The following is a 21769-nucleotide window of genomic DNA, read 5'->3' on the forward strand; positions in this document are numbered from 1 at the left end:
CAAAACGCTATGTGTGGGGAAAACTAACACTGCCCATCCCCCGAACACACCATCCCCACCGTGAGACATGGTGGTGGCAGCATCATGTGGTGGGGATGGTTTTCTTCAGCAGGGACAGGGAAGCTGGTCAGAGTTGATGGGAAGATGGATGGAGACAAATACAGGGCAATCTTAGAAGAAAACCTGTTAGAGTCAGGAAAAGACTTGAGACCGGGGCGGAGGTTCCCCTTCCAGCAGGACAACGACCCGAAACATCCAGCCAGAGCTACAATGGAATGGTTTACATCAAAGCATATTCATGTGTTAGAATGGCCCAGTCACAGTCCAGACCTAAATCCCATTGAGAATCTGTGGCCAGACTTGAAAATTGCTGATCACAGACGCTCTCCATCCAATCTGACAGAGCTTGAGATATTTTACAAAGAAGAAGAATGGGCAGAAATGTCCTCTCTAGATGGGCAAAGCTGGTAGAGACACCCCCAAAAAGACTTGTAGAGAAAGGGGGTTCTACAAAGTATTGACTCCGGGGGGCGCCATACAAATGCCCCTCCCCCACACTTTTCACATATTTATTTGTATCATTTATCATTTTCCTTCCACTTCACAATTATGTGACACTTTGTGTTGGTCCATCACATAAAATGCCAATAAAATACATTTATGGTTTTGGTTGTCACGTGACAAAGTGTGGGGAATGTCAGGGGGTATGAATACTTTTTCCAGGCACTGTGTGTATCACATGATGATTAGACATTACTTCTCATCACAGGATCGAATTCACCAAATTGTGTTACCAATGTATCCATTATCATATCCTGATCCAATCACAGAGATACAAACAAATCAATGTAATAAATAAATGTATCCATTACTACAGAATCTCACAAAAGTAAGTACACCCCTCAGTGACATTTCTTCTCTCTTTTCATGTGACAACACTGAAGAAATGACACTTGTCTACAATGTAAAGTAGTGAGTGTACAGCTTGTATAACAGTGTAAATTTCCTGTCCCCTCAAAATAACTCAACACACAGCCATTAATGTCTAAACCGCTGGCAACAAAAGTCAGTACACCCCTAAGTGAAAATCTCCAAATTGGGCCCCAAAGTGTCAATATTTTGTGTGGCCGCCATTATTTCCCAGCACTGCCTTCACCCTCTTGGGCATGGAGGTCACCAGAGCTTCACAGGTTGTCACTGGAGTCCTCTTCCCCTCCCCCATGATGACATCACGGAGCTGGTGGATGTTGGAGACCTTCCCCTCCTCCACCTTCCCTCTGAGGATCCCCCACAGATGATCAATAGGGTTTAGGTCTGGAGACATGCTTGGCCAGTCCATCACCTTTACCCTCAGCTTCTTTAGCAAGGCAGTGGTGGTGTTGGAGTTGTGTTTGGGGTGGTTATCATATTGGAATACTGCCCTGCGGTCCAGTCTCTGAAGGGAGGGGATCATGCTCTGCTTCAGTATGTCACAGTACATGTTGGCATTCATGGTCCCCTCAATGATCTGTAGCCCCCCAGTGCCGGCAGCACTCATGCAGCCCCAGACCATGACACCCCCACCACCATGCCTGACTGTAGACAAGACACACTTGTCTTTGTCCTCCTCACCTGGTTGCCCCCACACACGCTTGTCACCATCTGACGCCAAATACGTGTCAGGTCACCTTGAGGCGAGGTGACAGGTGCACACCGTAGGGATGCGGAGTGCACCGCAAGGTCGTGGACCCTACGGCTGACTGCTGCAGACGGGGACAGATCCCACTGGGGATAGAGCGTGAGATTCCCTGGGGCGCGGAGTCTAAGAGCCAGCAGGTGTTCACCAGAAGCCTCCAGAGGTGAGGATGGACTTGGCTGCAACTGGCTCCAGGTCGCGACCCCCAGCTCACACCCACAGTAGGCAACAGGAGGACAAGGATGAGGGACAAAGACAAGGTCGGGGTCACAAGCAGAACAGAATGGTCGGGTACATGCCAAAAGGTCAGGGTCACAGGCAAGCAGGGATAGTCAGAACACGCCAAAGTCGGCAACGGAAATCAGTAGCAGAGCACACGGCAGGCAAGCAGAAACTAACAAACAAAGACTACACAATGGTTGATCAGCACTGAGCCCTGCAGTGCACAGGTTTATATAGGGCTCCCTGATAGGGCCTGGGGTGGAGCCATGCTTAGAGGAGAGGTTATAAAAACCACCAGGTGGAAGTAGCTGGCTTCTTAGTCTGAAGACATGAGGGAAGGTAAGCAAACACAGGAAGATCACTGCATAACCATGACAGTACCCTCCCTCTTACAAGGCCTCCCCCTTCCCTGCCTGGGTCCAGGCTTAAAGGGAAACTCCAGATGGAACCTCCTTGACAGGGAGCAAAGACCTCGGATGCAGTGATCCAAGACCTCTCCTCAGGACCCAACCCTTTCCAAAGTACGAGGTATTGAAGAATGCCTTTACGGAGTCGGGAATCCAAAACTTGACTAACCTCGTATTTTAGATTATCCTCAGAGACCGAAACAGAGGTAGGGAGAGGACGAGGGGACTTGAGGACTAAAGGCTTTTTAGGAATGGGTAGGGGCATGAGAAGATCAGGAGTCTGAGCAGGGACCCCCAGACCCTTAAAGATGAGTTGGGCATCCATAACCGGACCACCAGACTGGGCAGAGGTCAGTGGATCCCTGAGGTCAGGTTGGTGAGAAAGTGACATGTCACAAGAGTCAAGCTGGATAGCTGAAACAGAAACAGAATGCAGAGAACCCTGAGAAAAAGATTGAAAACCCCTCCTGGCCGAATGAGGTATTCTATTCAAAGGATGGATTGAGCCTCTTAAATGGGTTTGAACGGACATAGTAGCAGTAGGGTGAGGCCGGGTCACAGAAGGTCCTGAACAAGAAGCAGGAAGCTCATGGGGCATGGGCTGGACTGGCATAAGTGGTGCAGAGGCCGACTGAATAGTATAGTCAGATGTAGCGACCATCGCATCACAAGGCATAGCGACTCTGGAACTTGCAGACAAGTTAACCTGGCTGTGTGTCCAAGGGAGATTAGGGACAGGCAAAGGTAAATGGTTATGCAAACTGGAGTGAATGATCGACTCAGGTTCATAGGTGGGCTCCTCATCCAGAGTATCACATGACCCAGAGACTGCACCAGTCCGACTATTGCAGGACGTATCGCAGGGATCGCTATATACAGCAGGAAAAGCAGAAGATACTGGGATGGTGGAAACAGGAAGTTTCTCCTTTGGGGTACCCTTGAGTAGGCAGGAAGAGGAACAGGAGGAACCCCAAGCCAGGATCTGTCCAGCAGACCAGTCAACGTGTGGAGAATGGAGCCGAAACCAAGGAAGACCTAATATGATAGGAGATGAAGCCTTAGGTAAGACAAGGAAGGAAATCCACTCCTGGTGGAGTGTCCCTACTGACATCTTAACAGGAATAGTCTGGAAGCGGATAGGGCCCCCCGGGAGGACCGTGCCATCAATCGCCAAGACCACCAATGGTGTTGTAAGGGGCAAAAGGGTAAGTCTCATGGAGGATGCAGTTTCCCAATCCATGAAATTGGCAGCGGCTCTGGAATCCAGATGTGCTGAGACCGAACGAGAGGAAGCACCGACATGAAGCAACACAGAAAGCAGAAGACGAGAAGGTGAAGGTGATATTTCAGGGTCTAATACTCCACCTTCCAGATGTATTGGCCCTGAGCGTTTTTCCGGACGAAGAGAACAAGTGTCACGGAAATGACCTTTGGCCCCACAATAGAAGCATAGGCCCAGAGTTCTGCACCTAGCGCGTTCTTCGGGAGATAACTTAGTCCGGCCCAACTGCATAGGTTCCTCGGTAGGCAGGGGGTGCTCCTCGGATCGAGGAGAAGGGACTGGGGACTTAGGCTGCCTAAAGAACGGGGATTGCTGGCGTCTTTTTTCCAGGGCCCTCTCCTGAAAGCGAATATCGATCTGGTTACACAAGGTGATGACACTGTCCAGATCAGCAGGAAGGGATCTTCCTGCTAATTCATCCTTCACTCTATCAGAGAGGCCATGTAAAAAGGTTGCAACTAGGGCCTCATTATTCCTGCTCAATTCAGCTGTGAGGATACGGAACTGAAGAGCATACTGTCCCACAGAAGTGGACTCTTGACGGAGACGTAAAAGAGCGCTAGCCGCTGAGGAGACACGACCCGGTTCCTCGAAGATATTCCGAAAAAGTTTCAAGAAATCAGACAGGTTAGAAACCACTGGATCATTCAGTTCCCACAGAGGAGCGGCCCAGGCTAACGCCTCGCCGGACAGGAGGGATATGATCTATGCGACTTTTGCCCGATCGGACAGGAGGGATATGATATATGCGACTTTTGCCCGATCGGACAGGAAGTTTTGGGGCAGAAGTACAAAATGAATTGTGCACTGGCTAAGGAACCCCCTGCAAGCCTTGGAGTCCCCAGAGAAACGGACCGGAGCTGGTAGTTGTAATGAATGTGTGTCTGCGACTGATGCGATAGGTGCAGCGGCAGATAGCGGTTGAGGTTGTTGAACCGGGGGTCCTAATGAGGCCTGAACCTGATCAAAACGGGATGCCAAATCCTGAAGGAATTGCATCACCTGGGTCTGATGCGATTCTTGGGTCTCAAGTCGCCGAACTAAGCTCTGCAATGGATCATCTGCAGGAAGCGGCACGTCAGCCGGGTCCATGGCTGATCAAACTGTCAGGTCACCTTGAGGCGAGGTGACAGGTGCACACCATAGGGATGCGGAGTGCACCGCAAGGTCGTGGACCCTACGGCTGACTGCTGCAGACAGGGACAGATCCCACTGGGGATAGAGCGTGAGATTCCCTGGGGCGCGGAGTCTAAGAGCCAGCAGGTGTTCACCAGAAGCCTCCAGAGGTGAGGATGGACTTGGCTGCAACTGGCTCCAGGTCGCGACCCCCAGGGTCCCCCAGCTCACACCCACAGTAGGCAACAGGAGGACAAGGATGAGGGACAAAGACAAGGTCGGGGTCACAAGCAGAACAGAATGGTCGGGTACATGCCAAAAGGTCAGGGTCACAGGCAAGCAGGGATAGTCAGAACACGCCAAAGTCGGTAACGGAAATCAGTAGCAGAGCACACGGCAGGCAAGCAGAAACTAACAAACAAAGACTACACAATGGTTGATCAGCACTGAGCCCTGCAGTGCACAGGTTTATATAGGGCTCCCTGATAGGGCCTGGGGTGGAGCCATGCTTAGAGGAGAGGTTATAAAAACCACCAGGTGGAAGTTGCTGGCTTCTTAGTCTGAAGACACGAGGGAAGGTAAGCAAACACAGGAAGATCACTGCATAACCATGACAATACCTTTATCTTGGTCTCATCAGACCACAGGACATGGTTCCAGTAATCCTTCTCCTTAGTCTGCTTGTCTTCAGCAAACTGTTTGTGGTCTTTCTTGTGCATCATCTTTAGAAGAGGCTTCCTTCTGGGATGACAGCCATGCAGACCAATTTGATGCAGTGTGCGGCGTATGGTCTGAGCACTGACAGGCTGACCCCCCCACCCCTACAACCTCTGCAGCAATGCTGGCAGCCCTCATACGTCTATTTCCCAAAGACAACCTCTGGATATGACGCTGATCACGTGACCTCAACTTCTTTGGTGGACCATGGCGAGGCCTGTTCTGAGGGGAACCTGTCCTGTTATACCGCTGTATGGTCTTGGCCACCGTGCTGCAGCTCAGTTTCAGGGTCTTGGCAATCTTATTATAGCCTAAGCCATCTTTATGTAGAGCAACAATTCTTATCTTCAGATCCTCAGAGAGTTCTTTGCCATGAGGTGCCATGTTGTTCTTCCAGTGACCAGTATGAGAGAGTGAGAGCGATAACACCAAATTTAACACACCTGCTCCCCATTCACACCTGAGACCTTGTAACACTAACGAGTCACATGACACCGGGGGGAGGGAAAATGGCTAATTGGGCCCAATTTGGAGATTTTCCCTTAGGGGGTGTACTGACTTTTGTTGCCAGCGGTTTAGACATTAATGGCTGTGTGTTGAGTTATTTTGAGGGGACAGGAAATTTACACTGTTATACAAGCTGTACACTCACTACTTTACATTGTAGACAAGTGTCATTTCTTCAGTGTTGTCACATGAAAAGAGAGAAGAAAAGTCACTGAGGGGTGTACTTACTTTTGTCAGATAATGTATATCCCGATCCCAGATATACAAAGTATTGATAAGTTGGGGTACTCACTCTGCTCCGGCCATGCCCGGGTACACCCCGTCAGCGATGCACACAGAGAGGGTCCTGATGTGATCCGCCACCACCCGGTAAGCCATGTCCACGTGATTGGCGTCCTCTCTGCCCAGCCGCCCCCCATAGGGAGGAGCCTGCGAGCCCTACCCAGGAATCACACAGACATCAATGTCACCCACACCCTCCACTACATCACACGTCTGACATTTATAAAGAATACAACACGGCATAAAGAATAGAACATGTATGATAAATTGATTTTCTCTGTCATTGATGGAGGTGGGTGGAGTCACTGGATGTTACATAGTAGGTGAGGTTGAAAAGATACAACCTATGTGTGTGATTATATGTCAGTGTTACATTGTATATCATGTATGTTGCGATCGTTCGGGTGCTTATTTAACAGTTACTTGAAACTATCAATGCTGAGACCACCGCCTGTGGAAGGGAACTCCACATCCTTGTTGCTCTTACAGTAAAGGACCCTCTACATAGTTTAAGGTTAAACCTCTTTTCTTCTAATTTTAATGAGTGGCTACGAGTCTTGTTATACTCACTTTCGCAAAAATGTTTTCTCCCTATTGTGGGGTCACCAGTCCGGTATTTATATATTGTGGGGTCACCAGTCCGGTATCTGTATATTGTGGGGTCACCAGTCCGGTATCTGTATATTGTGGGGTCACCAGTCCGGTATTTATATAATGAAATCATATCCCCTCTCAGGCGTCTCTTCTCCAGAGAGAATAAGTTCAGAGCTCACAACCTTTCCTCATAACTAATATCCTCCAGACCCTTTATTAGCTTTGTTGCCCTTCTTTGTAGTCGCTCCATTTCCAGTACATCCTTCCTGAGGACTGGTGCCCAGAACTGGACAGTATACTCCAGGTGCGGCCGGACCAGAGTCTTGTAGAGGGGAGAATTATCCTTTTATCTCTGGAGTTGATCCCTTGTTAATGCCAATATTCTGTTTGCTTTGTTGGCAGCAGCTTGGCATTGCTGAGCCTATCATCTACTTAGGAACAAAGAACACGGAGAAGAGATGGGTTTTCTTTAAGGGCATTAGCCAATGCATCCCATTGGTAAATAAAAATTTAAAAGAGCGAACAAAAGTCCTGGATGGCTCCAATGTAAAAATGCATATAAAAGAAAAGGAGAAGGCCTTCTAAAAATACAAGGTTGAAAGATCATCAGCATTCCAACTTCACAAAGAATGCAAGAAGAAATGTAAGGGTGCAATACCATACTGATGGCCCCACAATATATAAATACCGGACTGGTGACCCCACAATATATAAATACCGGACTGGTGACCCCACAATATATAAATACCGGACTGGCAACCCCACAATATATAAATACCGGACTGGCGACCCCACAATATATAAATACCAGACTGGTGACCCCACAATATATAAATACCGGACTGGTGACCCCACAATATATAAATACCGGACTGGTGACTCCACAATAGGGAGAAAACTTTTGTGCGGAAGGGCCACTCATTAAAATCAGAAGAAAAGAGGTTTGACCTTCAACTATGTAGAGGGTTCTTTAGTGTAAGAGCAGCAAGGATGTGGAATTCCCTTCCACAGGTGGTGGTCTCAGCAGGGGTCATCGATAGTTTTAAAAACCGATTAGATAATCACCTGAATGACCACAACATACATGATATACAATGTAATACTGACATATAATCACACAACATACATGATATACAATGTAATACTGACATATAATCACACACATGGGTTGGACTTGATGTGTCTTTTTTGATCCTCACCTACTATGTAACCATCAGAGCTGTTGAACCAGGTCTCTGAAATTCCCACAAAATCAAAATCCTCCTCGTACAACAGTATCTCCAATTCAGCCATCTTGTCCGCCAGGCTCCTGCCATTGGTAAACATGCCACGTAGTCTAAACGGTGTGTACAGCATTGGAAAAATACCACCATACCCCCCGTCGTCTCATAGTACTGAATGCAAATGTCACCTCCAGGATTCCAATCCACTGACAGAGACGGTATGGGAGATACAGGGGCAAACCCAACGCTGCATGGAGACACCGGGGTCACAAAGGCACTCGGGGCACATTGGATTCACAGGATGGTACAAGATGTTCTGGGGTCATTGGAAGACACAGGGTGCTGTGAGGTCACTGGGTGACACAAGATGCCCAGGGGTTGGGTACCGAGGGGCTGGGGACTGAGGGGCTGGGGACTGAGGGGCTGGGGACCAAGAAGTAGGATACTGGGTGGTTGGGTACTGAGGGGTTGGATATTGAGGGGCTGGGTACTGAGGGGCTGGGTACTGAGGGGCTGGGTACTGAGGGGCTGGGTACTGAGGGGCTGGGTACTGAGGAGCTGGGGACTGAGGAGCTGGGGACTGAGGAGCTGGGGACTGAGGAGCTGGGGACTGAGCGGCTAGGTACCAAGAAGTAGGATACTGGGGGGTTGGGTACTGAGGGGCTGGGTACCAAGAAGTACGATACTGGGGGGTTGGGTACTGAGGGGCTGGATACCAAGAAGTAGGATACTGGGGGGTTGGGTAATGAGGGGTTGGATATTGAGGGGCTGGGTACCAAGAAGTAGGATACTGGGGGGCTGGGTACTGAGGGGTTGGATATTGAGGGGTTGGATACTGAGGGGCTGGGGACTGAGGGGCTGGGTACCAAGAAGTAGGATACTGGGGGGTTGGGTACTGAGGGGCTGGATATTGAAGGGCTCGGTACCAAGAAGTAGGATACTGGGGGGGCTGGGTACTGAGGGGTTGGGTTACCGAGGGGTTGGGTACTGAGATGTAGGATACTGAGGGGCTGGGCACTGAGGGGTTGGATATTGAGGGGTTGGGTACTGAAGGGTTGGATATTGAAGGGCTGGGTACCAAGACGTAGGATACTGGGGGGCTGGGTACTGAGGGGTTGGGTTACTGAGAGGTTGGGTAATGAGATGTAGGACACTGGGGGTCTGGGTACTGAGGGGTTGGGTTACTGAGGGGTTGGATACTGAGGTGCTGGCTACTGGGAGACAGAGTACTGGGGGGGGGGGTATTGAGAAGTAGGGTACGGGTTACTGAGGAGTTGGGTACTGAAAAGTAGGGTACTGGGGGGCTGGGTACTAAGAAGTAGGATACTGGGGGGCTGGGTATTGAGGGGTTGGGTTACTGAGAGGTTGGTTACTGAGGGGTTGGGGTTTGATACGGAGGTGCTGGCTACTGGGAGACAGGGTACAGGGGGGGGGGTTGGGTATTGAGAAGTAGGGTACTGAGGGGATGGGTACTGGGGGGCTGGGTACTGAGATGCAGGATTCTGGGGGACTAGGTCCTGGGGGACTACTAGACTGCATGGAGGAGCCACGGGACGTGGAGGGACTCTAGAACTCAGGATACACACAGGTGTCTGAGGGTGCAGGTAAGTCTTGCCCAGTACAGGACCCCATCATCTCCAGTGACTCCTGTGTCACCAATGACCCCAGAGCTTTCTACATCACCCATCATTCTGTGTCACCAGTGACCCTCCCCCCCCACAGCATCTGTGTCACCCCAAACCCCAGAGCACCCTATCCCAAAAAGTGACACCGGATCATCCCGTGTCACCCTATAACTCCACAGCACCCCGAGTACCTCTATGACCCCGGTGTCTCCATGCAGACTTAGGTACACTCCTGTACTGTCTCTCCAGTAGACACGGATCCCTGTATGTGAAAAAATACCCCATAAGGAATGTAGGTGAGGGGAAGTGACAATAACCCCCCTATATCAATGTGGGGTTCAATACCACGAGGGGTACATTCTCCCGGAACACACAAACAATGGTCACACCATCACTAGGGGTATCACCATCGGGGACACCCCTCCCCCCACACACACACACAATGCTCACCCTCTCGATCTCCTCCAGAATGGGGGTGAACAGGTCGGTGGCGTAGTTGGAACGTTTCCCTTGAAGGATGGTCACCAACCTCTCCAGACCCATCCCCGTGTCCACATGGTGTTGGGGCAGCTGTCTCAGAGTCCGGTCCGCCTCTCTGACCGAGGGAAAGAAAGAAAGTCAGACATCAGACCCGGAACAATGTCCTCCTACATCAGGAATGTTCTCTAGGAGCTCCTCGTCCTCCATATTTATACACCGTGTCCCAATCTTCTCCACTATGAGGGCAGCGATGTGTGAAGGTGGAGCAATCTGGGAGGTTCCCGCCCTTTTTTTGCTGATGAAATCTTTATTGATTCACCCAAAATTAACAGATACTCTATATAGCCAAAAGTATTGTGGACCTCTGACCATCTCACCTACATCAGCTGGTTGGCCAATCCACAATCATGGCTATCAATATGGAGTTGCCCCCTCGCCCTCATGGCCATTATTATGGAGTTGACCCCTCCCCTCATGGTCATTATTATGGAGTTGACCCCTCCCCTCATGGTCATTATTATGGAGTTGACCCCTCTCCTCATGGCCATTAATATGGAGTTGACCCCTCCCCTCATGGCCATTATTATGGAGTTGACCCCTCCCCTCATGGCCATTATTATGAAGTTGACCCCTCCCCTCATGGCCATTAATATGGAGTTACCCCTTCTCATAGCCATTAATATGGTGTTGCCCCCTCCCCTCATGGCCATTAATATGGTGTTGCCCCCTCCCCTCATGGCCATTAATATGGATCCCGCCCCTTTTTTGCTGATGAAATCTTTATTGATTCACCCAAAATTAACAGATACTCTATATAGCCGAAAGTTTTGTGGACCTCTGACCATCTCACCTACATCAGCTGGCTGGCCAATCCAGAATCATGGTTATCAATATGGAGTTGACCACTCACCCTCATGGCCATTATTATGGAGTGGACCCCTCCCCTCATGGCCATTATTATGGAGTTGACCCCTCCCCTCATGGCCATAATTATGGAGTTGACCCCTCCCCTCATGGCCATTAATATGGTGTTCCCCCTTCATCTCATGGCCATTAATATGGTGTTGCCCCCTCCCCTCATGGTCATTAATATGGTGTTGCCCCCTCCCCTCATGGCCATTAATATGGAGTTGACCCCTCCCCTCATGGCCATTAATATGGAGTTGACCCCTCCCCTCATGGCCATTAATATGGTGTTGCCCCCTCCCCTCATGGCCATTAATATGGTGTTGCCCCCTCCCCTCATGGCCATTAATATGGAGTTACCCCTTCTCATAGCCATTAATATGGTGTTGCCCCCTCCCCTCATGGCCATTAATATGGTGTTGCCCCCTCCCCTCATGGCCATTAATATGGAGTTGCCCCTTCCCCACATGGCCATTAATATGGAGTTGCCCCCTCCCCTCATGGTCATTATTATGGAGTTGCCCCCTCCCCTCATGGTCATTATTATGGAGTTGCCCCTTCCCCTCATGGCCATTATTATGGAATTGACCCCTCCCCTCATGGTCATTATTATGGAGTTGACCCCTCCCCTCATGGTCATTATTATGGAGTTGACCCCTCCCCTCATGGTCATTATTATGGAGTTGACCCCTCACCTCATGGTCATTATTATGGAGTTGACCCCTCCCCTCATGGCCATTAATATGGAGTTACCCCTTCTCATAGCCATTAATATGGAGTTGCCCCCTCCCCTCATGGCCATTAATATGGTGTTGCCCCCTCCCCTCATGGCCATTAATATGGAGTTGCCCCCTCCCCTCATGGCCATTAATATGGTGTTGCCCCCTCCCCTCATGGCCATTAATATGGAGTTGCCCCCTCCCCTCATGGCCATTAATATGGAGTTGACCCCTCCCCTCATGGCCATTAATATGGAGTTGACCCCTCCCCTCATGGCCATTAATATGGTGTTGCCCCCTCCCCTCATGGCCATTAATATGGTGTTGCCCCCTCCCCTCATGGCCATTAATATGGTGTTGCCCCCTCCCCTCATGGCCATTAATATGGAGTTACCCCTTCTCATAGCCATTAATATGGTGTTGCCCCCTCCCCTCATGGCCATTAATATGGTGTTGCCCCCTCCCCTCATGGCCATTAATATGGAGTTGCCCCTTCCCCACATGGCCATTAATATGGCGTTGCCCCCTCCCCTCATGGTCATTATTATGGAGTTGCCCCCTCCCCTCATGGTCATTATTATGGAGTTGCCCCTTCCCCTCATGGCCATTATTATGGAATTGACCCCTCCCCTCATGGTCATTATTATGGAGTTGACCCCTCCCCTCATGGTCATTATTATGGAGTTGACCCCTCCCCTCATGGTCATTATTATGGAGTTGACCCCTCACCTGATGGTCATTATTATGGAGTTGACCCCTCCCCTCATGGCCATTAATATGGAGTTACCCCTTCTCATAGCCATTAATATGGAGTTGCCCCCTCCCCTCATGGCCATTAATATGGTGTTGCCCCCTCCCCTCATGGCCATTAATATGGAGTTGCCCCCTTCCCTCATGGCCATTAATATGGTGTTGCCCCCTCCCCTCATGGCCATTAATATGGTGTTGCCCCCTCCCCTCATGGCCATTAATATGGAGTTACCCCTTCTCATAGCCATTAATATGGTGTTGCCCCCTCCCCTCATGGCCATTAATATGGTGTTGCCCCCTCCCCTCATGGCCATTAATATGGAGTTGCCCCCTCCCCTCATGGCCATTAATATGGTGTTGCCCCCTCCCCTCATGGCCATTAATATGGTGTTGCCCCCTCCCCTCATGGCCATTAATATGGAGTTACCCCTTCTCATAGCCATTAATATGGTGTTGCCCCCTCCCCTCATGGCCATTAATATGGTGTTGCCCCCTCCCCTCATGGCCATTAATATGGAGTTGCCCCTTCCCCACATGGCCATTAATATGGCGTTGCCCCCTCCCCTCATGGTCATTATTATGGAGTTGCCCCCTCCCCTCATGGTCATTATTATGGAGTTGCCCCTTCCCCTCATGGCCATTATTATGGAATTGACCCCTCCCCTCATGGTCATTATTATGGAGTTGACCCCTCCCCTCATGGTCATTATTATGGAGTTGACCCCTCCCCTCATGGTCATTATTATGGAGTTGACCCCTCACCTCATGGTCATTATTATGGAGTTGACCCCTCCCCTCATGGCCATTAATATGGAGTTACCCCTTCTCATAGCCATTAATATGGAGTTGCCCCCTCCCCTCATGGCCATTAATATGGTGTTGCCCCCTCCCCTCATGGCCATTAATATGGAGTTGCCCCCTCCCCTCATGGCCATTAATATGGTGTTGCCCCCTCCCCTCATGGCCATTAATATGGAGTTGCCCCCTCCCCTCATGGCCATTAATATGGAGTTGACACCTCCCCTCATGGCCATTAATATGGAGTTACCCCTTCTCATAGCCATTAATATGGAGTTGCCCCCTCCCCTCATGGCCATTAATATGGTGTTGACCCCTCCCCTCATGGTCATTAATATGGTGTTGCCCCCTCCCCTCACGGCCATTAATATGGTGTTGCCCCCTCCCCTCACGGCCATTAATATGGTGTTGCCCCCTCCCCTCATGGCCATTAATATGGTGTTGCCCCCTCCCCTCATGGCCATTAATATGGTGTTGCCCCCTCCCCTCATGGCCATTAATATGGTGTTGCCCCCTCCCCTCATGGCCATTAATATGGAGTTGCCCCTTACCCTCATGACCATTAATATGGTGTTGCCCCCTCCCCTCATGGCCATTATTATGGAGTTGACCCCTCCCCTCATGGCCATTATTATGGAGTTGACACCTCCCCTCATGGCCATTAATATGGAGTTGACCCCTCCCCTCATGGCCATTAATATGGAGTTGACCCCTCCCCTCATGGCCATTAATATGGTGTTGCCCCTACCCTCATGGCCATTAATATGGTGTTTCACCTTCATCTCATGGCCATTAATATGGAGTTGCCCCTTCTCCACATGGCCATTAATATGCAGTTGACACCCCCCCCCCCTTACCCACATGGGCATTAATATGGATTTGCCATCTTTGTGGCTATAACATTCTCCACTCATTTGGGAAGACTTTCCTCAACATTTTGGGGAGGGGTGTCTGTGGGAATTTCTTCCCATGTTTGTGTTTTATGTTGGATGAGAAGACCTGTTGGGCACCAAAAAAATACCCGACTTACAATTGGTGTTTCAATTCACCCCAAAAGGTGACCAGTAAGGATGAGGTCAGGGCTCTGGGCAGGACACTCGAGTTCCTCCACACCAAACTGGTAACACCAGGTCTTTATGAGGCTGGCTTTGTACACCAAACTGTCACCACAAGCTTGGGAGAGCACAATATAGTCGGGAGGATGGTCAGCTGGCCAAATACTCTGAGCCATATAAGGGTATGATGGTCAGGTGATCCCATACTCTGGGCCATATAATGGGTATGATGGTCAGGTGACCCCATACTTTGGGCCATATAATGGGTATGATGGTGAGGTGACCACATACTTTGGCCCATATAATGGGTATGATGGTCAGGTGACCACATACTTTGGGCCATATAATGGGTATGATGGTCAGGTGACCCCATACTTTGGGCCATATAATGGGTATGATGGTCAGTTGACCCCATACTTTGGGCCATATAATGGGTATGATGGTGAGGTGACCCCATACTTTGGCCCATATAATGGGTATGATGGTCAGGTGACCACATACTTTGGCCCATATAATGGGTATGATGGTCAGGTGACCCCATACTTTGGGCCATATAATGGGTATGATGGTGAGGTGACCCCATACTTTGGCCCATATAATGGGTATGATGGTCAGGTGACCACATACTTTGGGCCATATAATGGGTATGATGGTCAGGTGACCCCATACTTTGGGCCATATAATGGGTATGATGGTCAGGTGACCCCATACTTTGGGCCATATAATGGGTATGATGGTGAGGTGACCCCATACTTTGGCCCATATAATGGGTATGATGGTCAGGTGACCACATACTTTGGGCCATATAATGGGTATGATGGTCAGGTGACCCCATACTTTGGGCCATATAATGGGTTTGATGGTCAGGTGACCCCATACTCTGGGCCATATAATGGGTATGATGGTCAGGTGACCCCATACTTTGGGCCATATAATGGGTATGATGGTCAGGTGACCCCATACTTTGGGCCATATAATGGGTATGATGGTGAGGTGACCCCATACTTTGGCCCATATAATGGGTATGATGGTCAGGTGACCACATACTTTGGGCCATATAATGGGTATGATGGTCAGGTGACCCCATACTTTGGGCCATATAATGGGTTTGATGGTCAGGTGACCCCATACTCTGGGCCATATAATGGGTATGATGGTCAGGTGACCACATACTTTGGCCCATATAGTGGTTGCCATGGTGAGGTGACCCCTTACTATGGTCTATCTCGTTATCGGGGACATCCCCAGTCATTTCAGTCTCTGGTCACCCAGTGCTGACCTCCTGCACAGACATCAGGCTGTCACTACTGACCTGTTATACTGCATGAAGACCAGATTCCAGATCTCCACAACGTCCGGACTGTCCTGGTTCACCAGAGCCGAGGCGTTCCGGCCCCCCACATGATCGTAGTGAATCTCCGTACAGGGGCCACAGGGGCCCGTCTCCCCCATTTCCCAGAAGTTATCCTTCAGACCGAACGGCAGCAGACGTGATGGCGGAATACTGCGGGTGACAGGAGAACAGATAACGGGGTGTAAGGACACACACAGGTATGTACAGGGTAAACCGACCTATCCTTTTGTCTGAGCTCCACCCACAGCGCCAGGATTGCAGCCAATCAGGAGGAAGTTCTCCCAACTGCTGGAGACTTTATATTGCCGTGCAATTAACACATCTCTACGCTTAATCTGAACCCCTCTGTGCTCCAGTAACCATTGTGTCACCCCAGAACCCCAGAGTTCCCCGTGTCATCCAATGTGACCCCCAAGCATCCAGCGTTACCCCTGTGACTCCAGAGCACCCCGAGTATATTGTATCACCCTATTACCCCAGAGCACCCTACATCATCTAGTGACCCCCAGGCTTCAGAGCACCCCAAGTATCCTGTATCACCCCATTACCCCAGAGTACCCTACATCATCTAGTGACAACCAGGCTTCAGAGCACCCCGAGTATCCTGTATCACCCCATTACCCCAGAGCACCCTACATCATCTAGTGACCCCCAGGCTTCAGAGCACCCTGAGTATCCTGTATCACCCCATTACCCCAGAGCATCCTACATCATATAGTGACCCTGAGACTCCAGAGCACGACGAGTATCCTGTATGACCCCATTACCCCAGAGCACCCTACATCTAGTGACCCTGAGACTCCAGAGCACTCCGAATATTCCGTATCACCCCATTACCCCAGAGCACCCTACATCATCTAGTGACCCTGTGTCTCCAGAGCACCCTGAGTATTCCGTATCACTCTATTACCCCAGAGTACCCTACATCATCTAGTGACCCTGTGACTCCAGAGCACCCCCCCCCGAGTATTCCATATCACCCTATTACCCCAGAGCACCCTACATCATCTAGTGACCCTGTGACTCCAGAGCACCCCGAGTATTCCGTATCACCCTAGAGCACCCTACATCATCTAGTGACCCTGTGACTCCAGAGCAACCCCCCCCCCAAGTATTCCGTATCACCCTACATCATCTAGTGACCCTGTGACTCCAGAGCACCCCGAGTATCCTGTATCACCCGATTACCCCAGAGCACCCTACATCTAGTGACCCTGTGACTCCACAGCACCCCAAGTATTCCGTATCACCCCATAACCCCAGAGCACCCTACATCATCTAGTGACCCCCCAGGCTTCAGAGCACCCCGATTATTCCGTATCACCCCACATCATCTAGTGACCCAGAGCACTCAGAATATCCTGTATCACCCCATTACCCCAGAGCACCCTACATCATCTAGTGACCCTGAGAATCATGTAGATTCCACTCCCCGGCCTGATGGCCGAACTGAGCTGCCAGTTGACCGTGGAGAGGCCAGTTGAGCTGCGCAGGCTCAAGGAGCAGCCCAGCTTTCTTGGGCCCTGTGATGAACCCTTGTCCTCAACAGGACTACGTCCGCCGTAAATGCTTCCTCTGTCCAGTACCAAATGATCCTTAGCCCACCCAGTCACCAGCCATAACTCAGTGTACAGTGAAAAACATCAAACTCTTTTTTTATTCAAGCACAAGTTACAACAGATATATAACTCAGGGACACTCCCCTCTCCTTTGCCATTAGGGCGGGGTAAACTGCCCACCAATAGGTGTAGTCAAACTTCTCACCAGTAAACAGTCTTATCAGCAGTGAGAGCTGTTGGAGGAATCCCCACCCCCTCCACATAGACATACATCCCATAATATACTTTTCTTCCAGAGCAGACACAATAGAACACTGGAATACAACCACACCCCAAACGATCACAGCAAAGAGTCCACAACAGCATGAGACAACACACAAAATTATATATACATATACACACACACACACACACACACACAACATTGCAGTGTGGCTGTACAGGGAGTCCGACTAGTACAGATCATAGTGGGATTCTCGGTCACCCTGTGCCCCTAATGGACACAGGGTGATTTACACATAGGAGGGGCCAAGGAGCTGGACACAGATTTTCCAGAGCTCTCCAGGGTAAGCTGAGTTCCACAAACCCCCCACCCAAAATGACTCCCGTCACAGGCCCTACCAGGACATGTGGCCCGTGCCCGGTGGGCCCTATGGCTAGTCCGGGCCTGCCCTACATCATCTAGTGACCCCAAGACTCCAGAGCACCTCAAGTAGTCCTGTGTCACCCTATTACCCCAGAGCACTCTACATCATCTAGTGACCCTCTGTGACTCCAGAGCACCCCCAAGCATTCTGTGTCACCCTATGACCTCAGAGTGCCTCCATGACACGTGTCTCCATGCAGTCCCAGGTACACGCAAATATATACACCATTAAGGAGTAGCAAGTGATAATTCTGTCAATCTTGGCCCCACCCTGGCCACAACTCATCTTCTATACACAAGTAGGGATACCAGGGATGCCTAATCTCACAGCTCACTGCCCCAGCCCTTGTCGCTGACTGCAGGAACACCCAGCGTAGAGAGTGTCCCGGTATGTGGTCTGTACTGCACATTGAGCGCCCGCATGTTCTGTACTTACCCCAGGCTGAGCCAGATCTCTCTGGTCTCCTCGTCAGCATGGAGGCCTAACCCTGGATCTCCACCAAAATACGTCACATAGAGGCGATCAGCCGGGATCTGGTACTCCTGAGTCAGCAGCTCCCACGCCATGTGGCAAGCTTCCTCCTGAGAATGGAGAGAGGGGTGATGGGACAATACCGGTCCTCTGATATGGAGAATACAGACACACAAAAGGAGGATATATAACCAGACATCAGGTCACATGACTCAAAACACTCAGACATGGTAAGGAGGCTAATTTCATGGTCTCCTGGGACTCTCCCATTCTATAGTCTCCGGAGATTCCACCTCCCAGCAATGGCAGATCTGAGGGTGGAATCACCTTGTTATTGGGAGGGGTTGGAGGGAACATGCCAGATGTGTCCAGGCAGGGGCTTGATAATGGAGAGTAAACTTGAAAGACTACAGCAGGAAAACCACAACATGATAGAAAATCCACAAAATAAGGCCAGAAGGGGCCCCTGATCACAGAAATAGGAGGACTGACTGCTCCCTCTGGGACACTTTGGTGAGGGTCGTGTACTTATTGCTCTACAGCAATGTCTGGTGAGAGACTGAATCTCTGTGGTTGGGTCTCCTTCCTCAATTTGGTGTGGTCGGTGCTCTACAGCAATGTCTGGTGAGAGACTGAAGCTTTGTGGATGGGTCTCCTTCCTGAATCTGGGGTGGTCAGTGCTCTACAGTAATGTCTAGTGGGAGACTGAAGCTCTGTGGGTGGGTCTCCTTCCTCAATCTGGTGTGGTCGGTGCTCTACAGCAATGTCTGGTGAGAGACTGAAGCTTTGTGGATGGGTCTCCTTCCTGAATCTGGGGTGGTCAGTGCTCTACAGTAATGTCTAGTGGGAGACTGAAGCTCTGTGGGTGGGTCTCCTTCCTCAATCTGGTGTGGTCGGTGCTCTACGGCAATGTCTGGTTAGAGTCAAGCTCTGTGGGTGGGTCTTCCTCAATTTGGGGTGGTCAGTGCTCTACAGTAATGTCTGGTGAGAGACGGAATCTCTGTAGGTGGGTCTCCTTCCTGAATCTGGGGTGGTCAGTGCTCTACAGCAATGTCTGGTGAGAGACGGAATCTCTGTGGGTGGGTCTCCTTCCTGAATCTGGGGTGGTCAGTGCTCTACAGCAATGTCTAGTTAGAGACAAGCTCTGTGGGTGGGTCTCCTTCCTGAATCTGGGGTGGTCAGTGCTCTACAGCAATGTCTGGTGAGAGACGGAATCTCAGTGGGTGGGTCTCCTTCCTGAATCTGGGGTGGTCAGTGCTCTACAGCAATGTCTGGTGAGAGACGGAATCTCAGTGGGTGGGTCTCCTTCCTGAATCTGGGGTGGTCAGTGCTCTACAGCAATGTCTGGTGAGAGATGAAATCTCTGTGGTTGGGTCTCCTTCCTGAATCTGGGGTGGTCAGTGCTCTACAGCAATGTCTGGTGAGAGACGGAATCTCTGTGGGTGGGTCTCCTTCCTGAATCTGGGGTGGTCAGTGCTCTACAGCAATGTCTAGTTAGAGACAAGTTCTGTGAGTGGGTCTCCTTCCTGAATCTGGGGTGGTCAGTGCTCTACAGCAATGTCTGGTGAGAGATGAAATCTCTGTGGTTGGGTCTCCTTCCTGAATCTGGGGTGGTCAGTGCTCTACAGCAATGTCTGGTGAGAGACGGAATCTCTGTGGGTGGGTCTCCTTCCTGAATCTGGGGTGGTCAGTGCTCTACAGCAATGTCTAGTTAGAGACAAGCTCTGTGGGTGGGTCTCCTTTCTGAATCTGGGGTGGTCAGTGCTCTACAGCAATGTCTAGTTAGAGACAAGCTCTGTGGGTGGGTCTCCTTCCTGAATCTGGGGTGGTTGGTGCTCTACAGCAATATCTAGTTAGAGACAAGCTCCGTGGGTGGGTCTCCTTCCTCAATCTGGGGTGGTCAGTGCTCTACAGCAATGTCTGGTGAGAGACGGAATCTCTGTGGGTGGGTCTCCTTCCTCAATCTGAGGTGGTCAGTGCTCTACAGCAATGTCTAGTTAGAGACAAGTTCTGTGAGTGGGTCTCCTTCCTGAATCTGGGGTGGTCAGTGCGCTACAGCAATGTCTAGTTAGAGACAAGCTCCGTGGGTGGGTCTCCTTCCTCAATCTGGGGTGGTCAATGCTCTACAGCAATGTCTAGTTAGAGACAAGTTCTGTGAGTGGGTCTCCTTCCTGAATCTGGGGTGGTCAGTGCTCTACAGCAATGTCTAGTTAGAGACAAGCTCTGTGGGTGGGTCTCCTTCCTGAATCTGGGGTGGTCAGTGCTCTACAGCAATGTTTGGTGAGAGACGGAATCTCAGTGGGTGGGTCTCCTTCCTGAATCTGGGGTGGTCAGTGCTCTACAGCAATGTCTGGTTAGAGACGGAATCTCTGTGGGTGGGTCTCCTTCCTGAATCTGGGGTGGTCAGTGCTCTACAGCAATGTCTGGTTAGAGACGGAATCTCTGTGGGTGGGTCTCCTTCCTGAATCTGGGGTGGTCAGTGCTCTACAGCAATGTCTGGTGAGAGACGGAATCTCTGTGGGTGGGTCTCCTTCCTTAATCTGGGGTGGTCAGTGCTCTACAGCAATGTCTAGTTAGAGACAAGCTCTGTGGGTGGATCTCCTTCCTCAATCTGGGGTGGTTGGGTGCTGCTGAAAAGCTGTGAACCCTCCATAGCTAATACATGGAGGACAACGCTCCAAAGTGCCCACAACTTATCTTCATACCTTGAAGTAATCACCAAACGACCAGTTCCCCAGCATCTCGAAGAAGGTGTGATGGTAGACGTCTCGGCCCACATCCTCCAGGTCGTTGTGCTTCCCCCCGGCCCGCACACACTTCTGGCTGTTCACCACCCTGCGGTATTGCGCCATCTCACTACGAGGGTCCACTGTGCCCAGGAAGACCGGCTTAAACTGAAAGAGTATACCACATTACCATGGATGTAACCGACCCCCCTGAGTCATTCAGTATGTATACAGTGCATGCCACCCCACCTGGACTTGTTCTGGAATGTTGAAGACCTTTTGGAGCTTCTCCAAGCTTTTTTTCTATTACCCCATCTATACCCTGGTCATGGCCCCTTCATTATTTATTCCAATGACGATCCCATTGTGATGGAATCACCATGGAAGGTGTAGATGTTGATGGTCCAAAAACAGGACGAAGGTGTGAGAATTGTGGAGCCACCTTGTTCTAGTTACAGTACATCATCCCATCTTTGGTGTCAGTATGTCTGCATAGGTGTTAATCCTTCATATCACGTGACTGAATGTGTAAACCGTTAATGTGGCATTATATATGGTGACAGATGGTGTAGAAGGCCCCTGCCCCAATTCAATGATGGCGGTTCCAGTTTGATGTAGATGGCCTTTTTCATGCCTCGTGTAAACCGGTTGTCC

General features: G+C 50.4%; 1 protein-coding gene across 1 annotated transcript in view; it reads right to left on the bottom strand.

Moving 5' to 3' along the window:
• Positions 1–21769, bottom strand: part of LOC143962383 (alanine--tRNA ligase, mitochondrial-like) — a 55532-nt gene that overhangs the window by 30624 nt on the left and 3139 nt on the right. The window contains exons 2-6 of the mRNA XM_077471669.1: positions 21095–21283; positions 18354–18499; positions 15671–15862; positions 10101–10245; positions 6219–6364 (exon numbers count right to left, since the gene is read on the bottom strand). Coding sequence (XP_077327795.1) covers positions 6219–6364; positions 10101–10245; positions 15671–15862; positions 18354–18499; positions 21095–21283 — 818 coding nt within the window. The remainder of the gene's footprint in view (positions 1–6218; positions 6365–10100; positions 10246–15670; positions 15863–18353; positions 18500–21094; positions 21284–21769) is intronic.

The sequence above is a fragment of the Lithobates pipiens genome, unplaced genomic scaffold (genome assembly GCF_037356315.1).
Source record: "Lithobates pipiens isolate NorthernLeopardFrog02 unplaced genomic scaffold, aLitPip1_a1.2 Scaffold_8, whole genome shotgun sequence".
Taxonomy (NCBI): domain Eukaryota; kingdom Metazoa; phylum Chordata; class Amphibia; order Anura; family Ranidae; genus Lithobates; species Lithobates pipiens.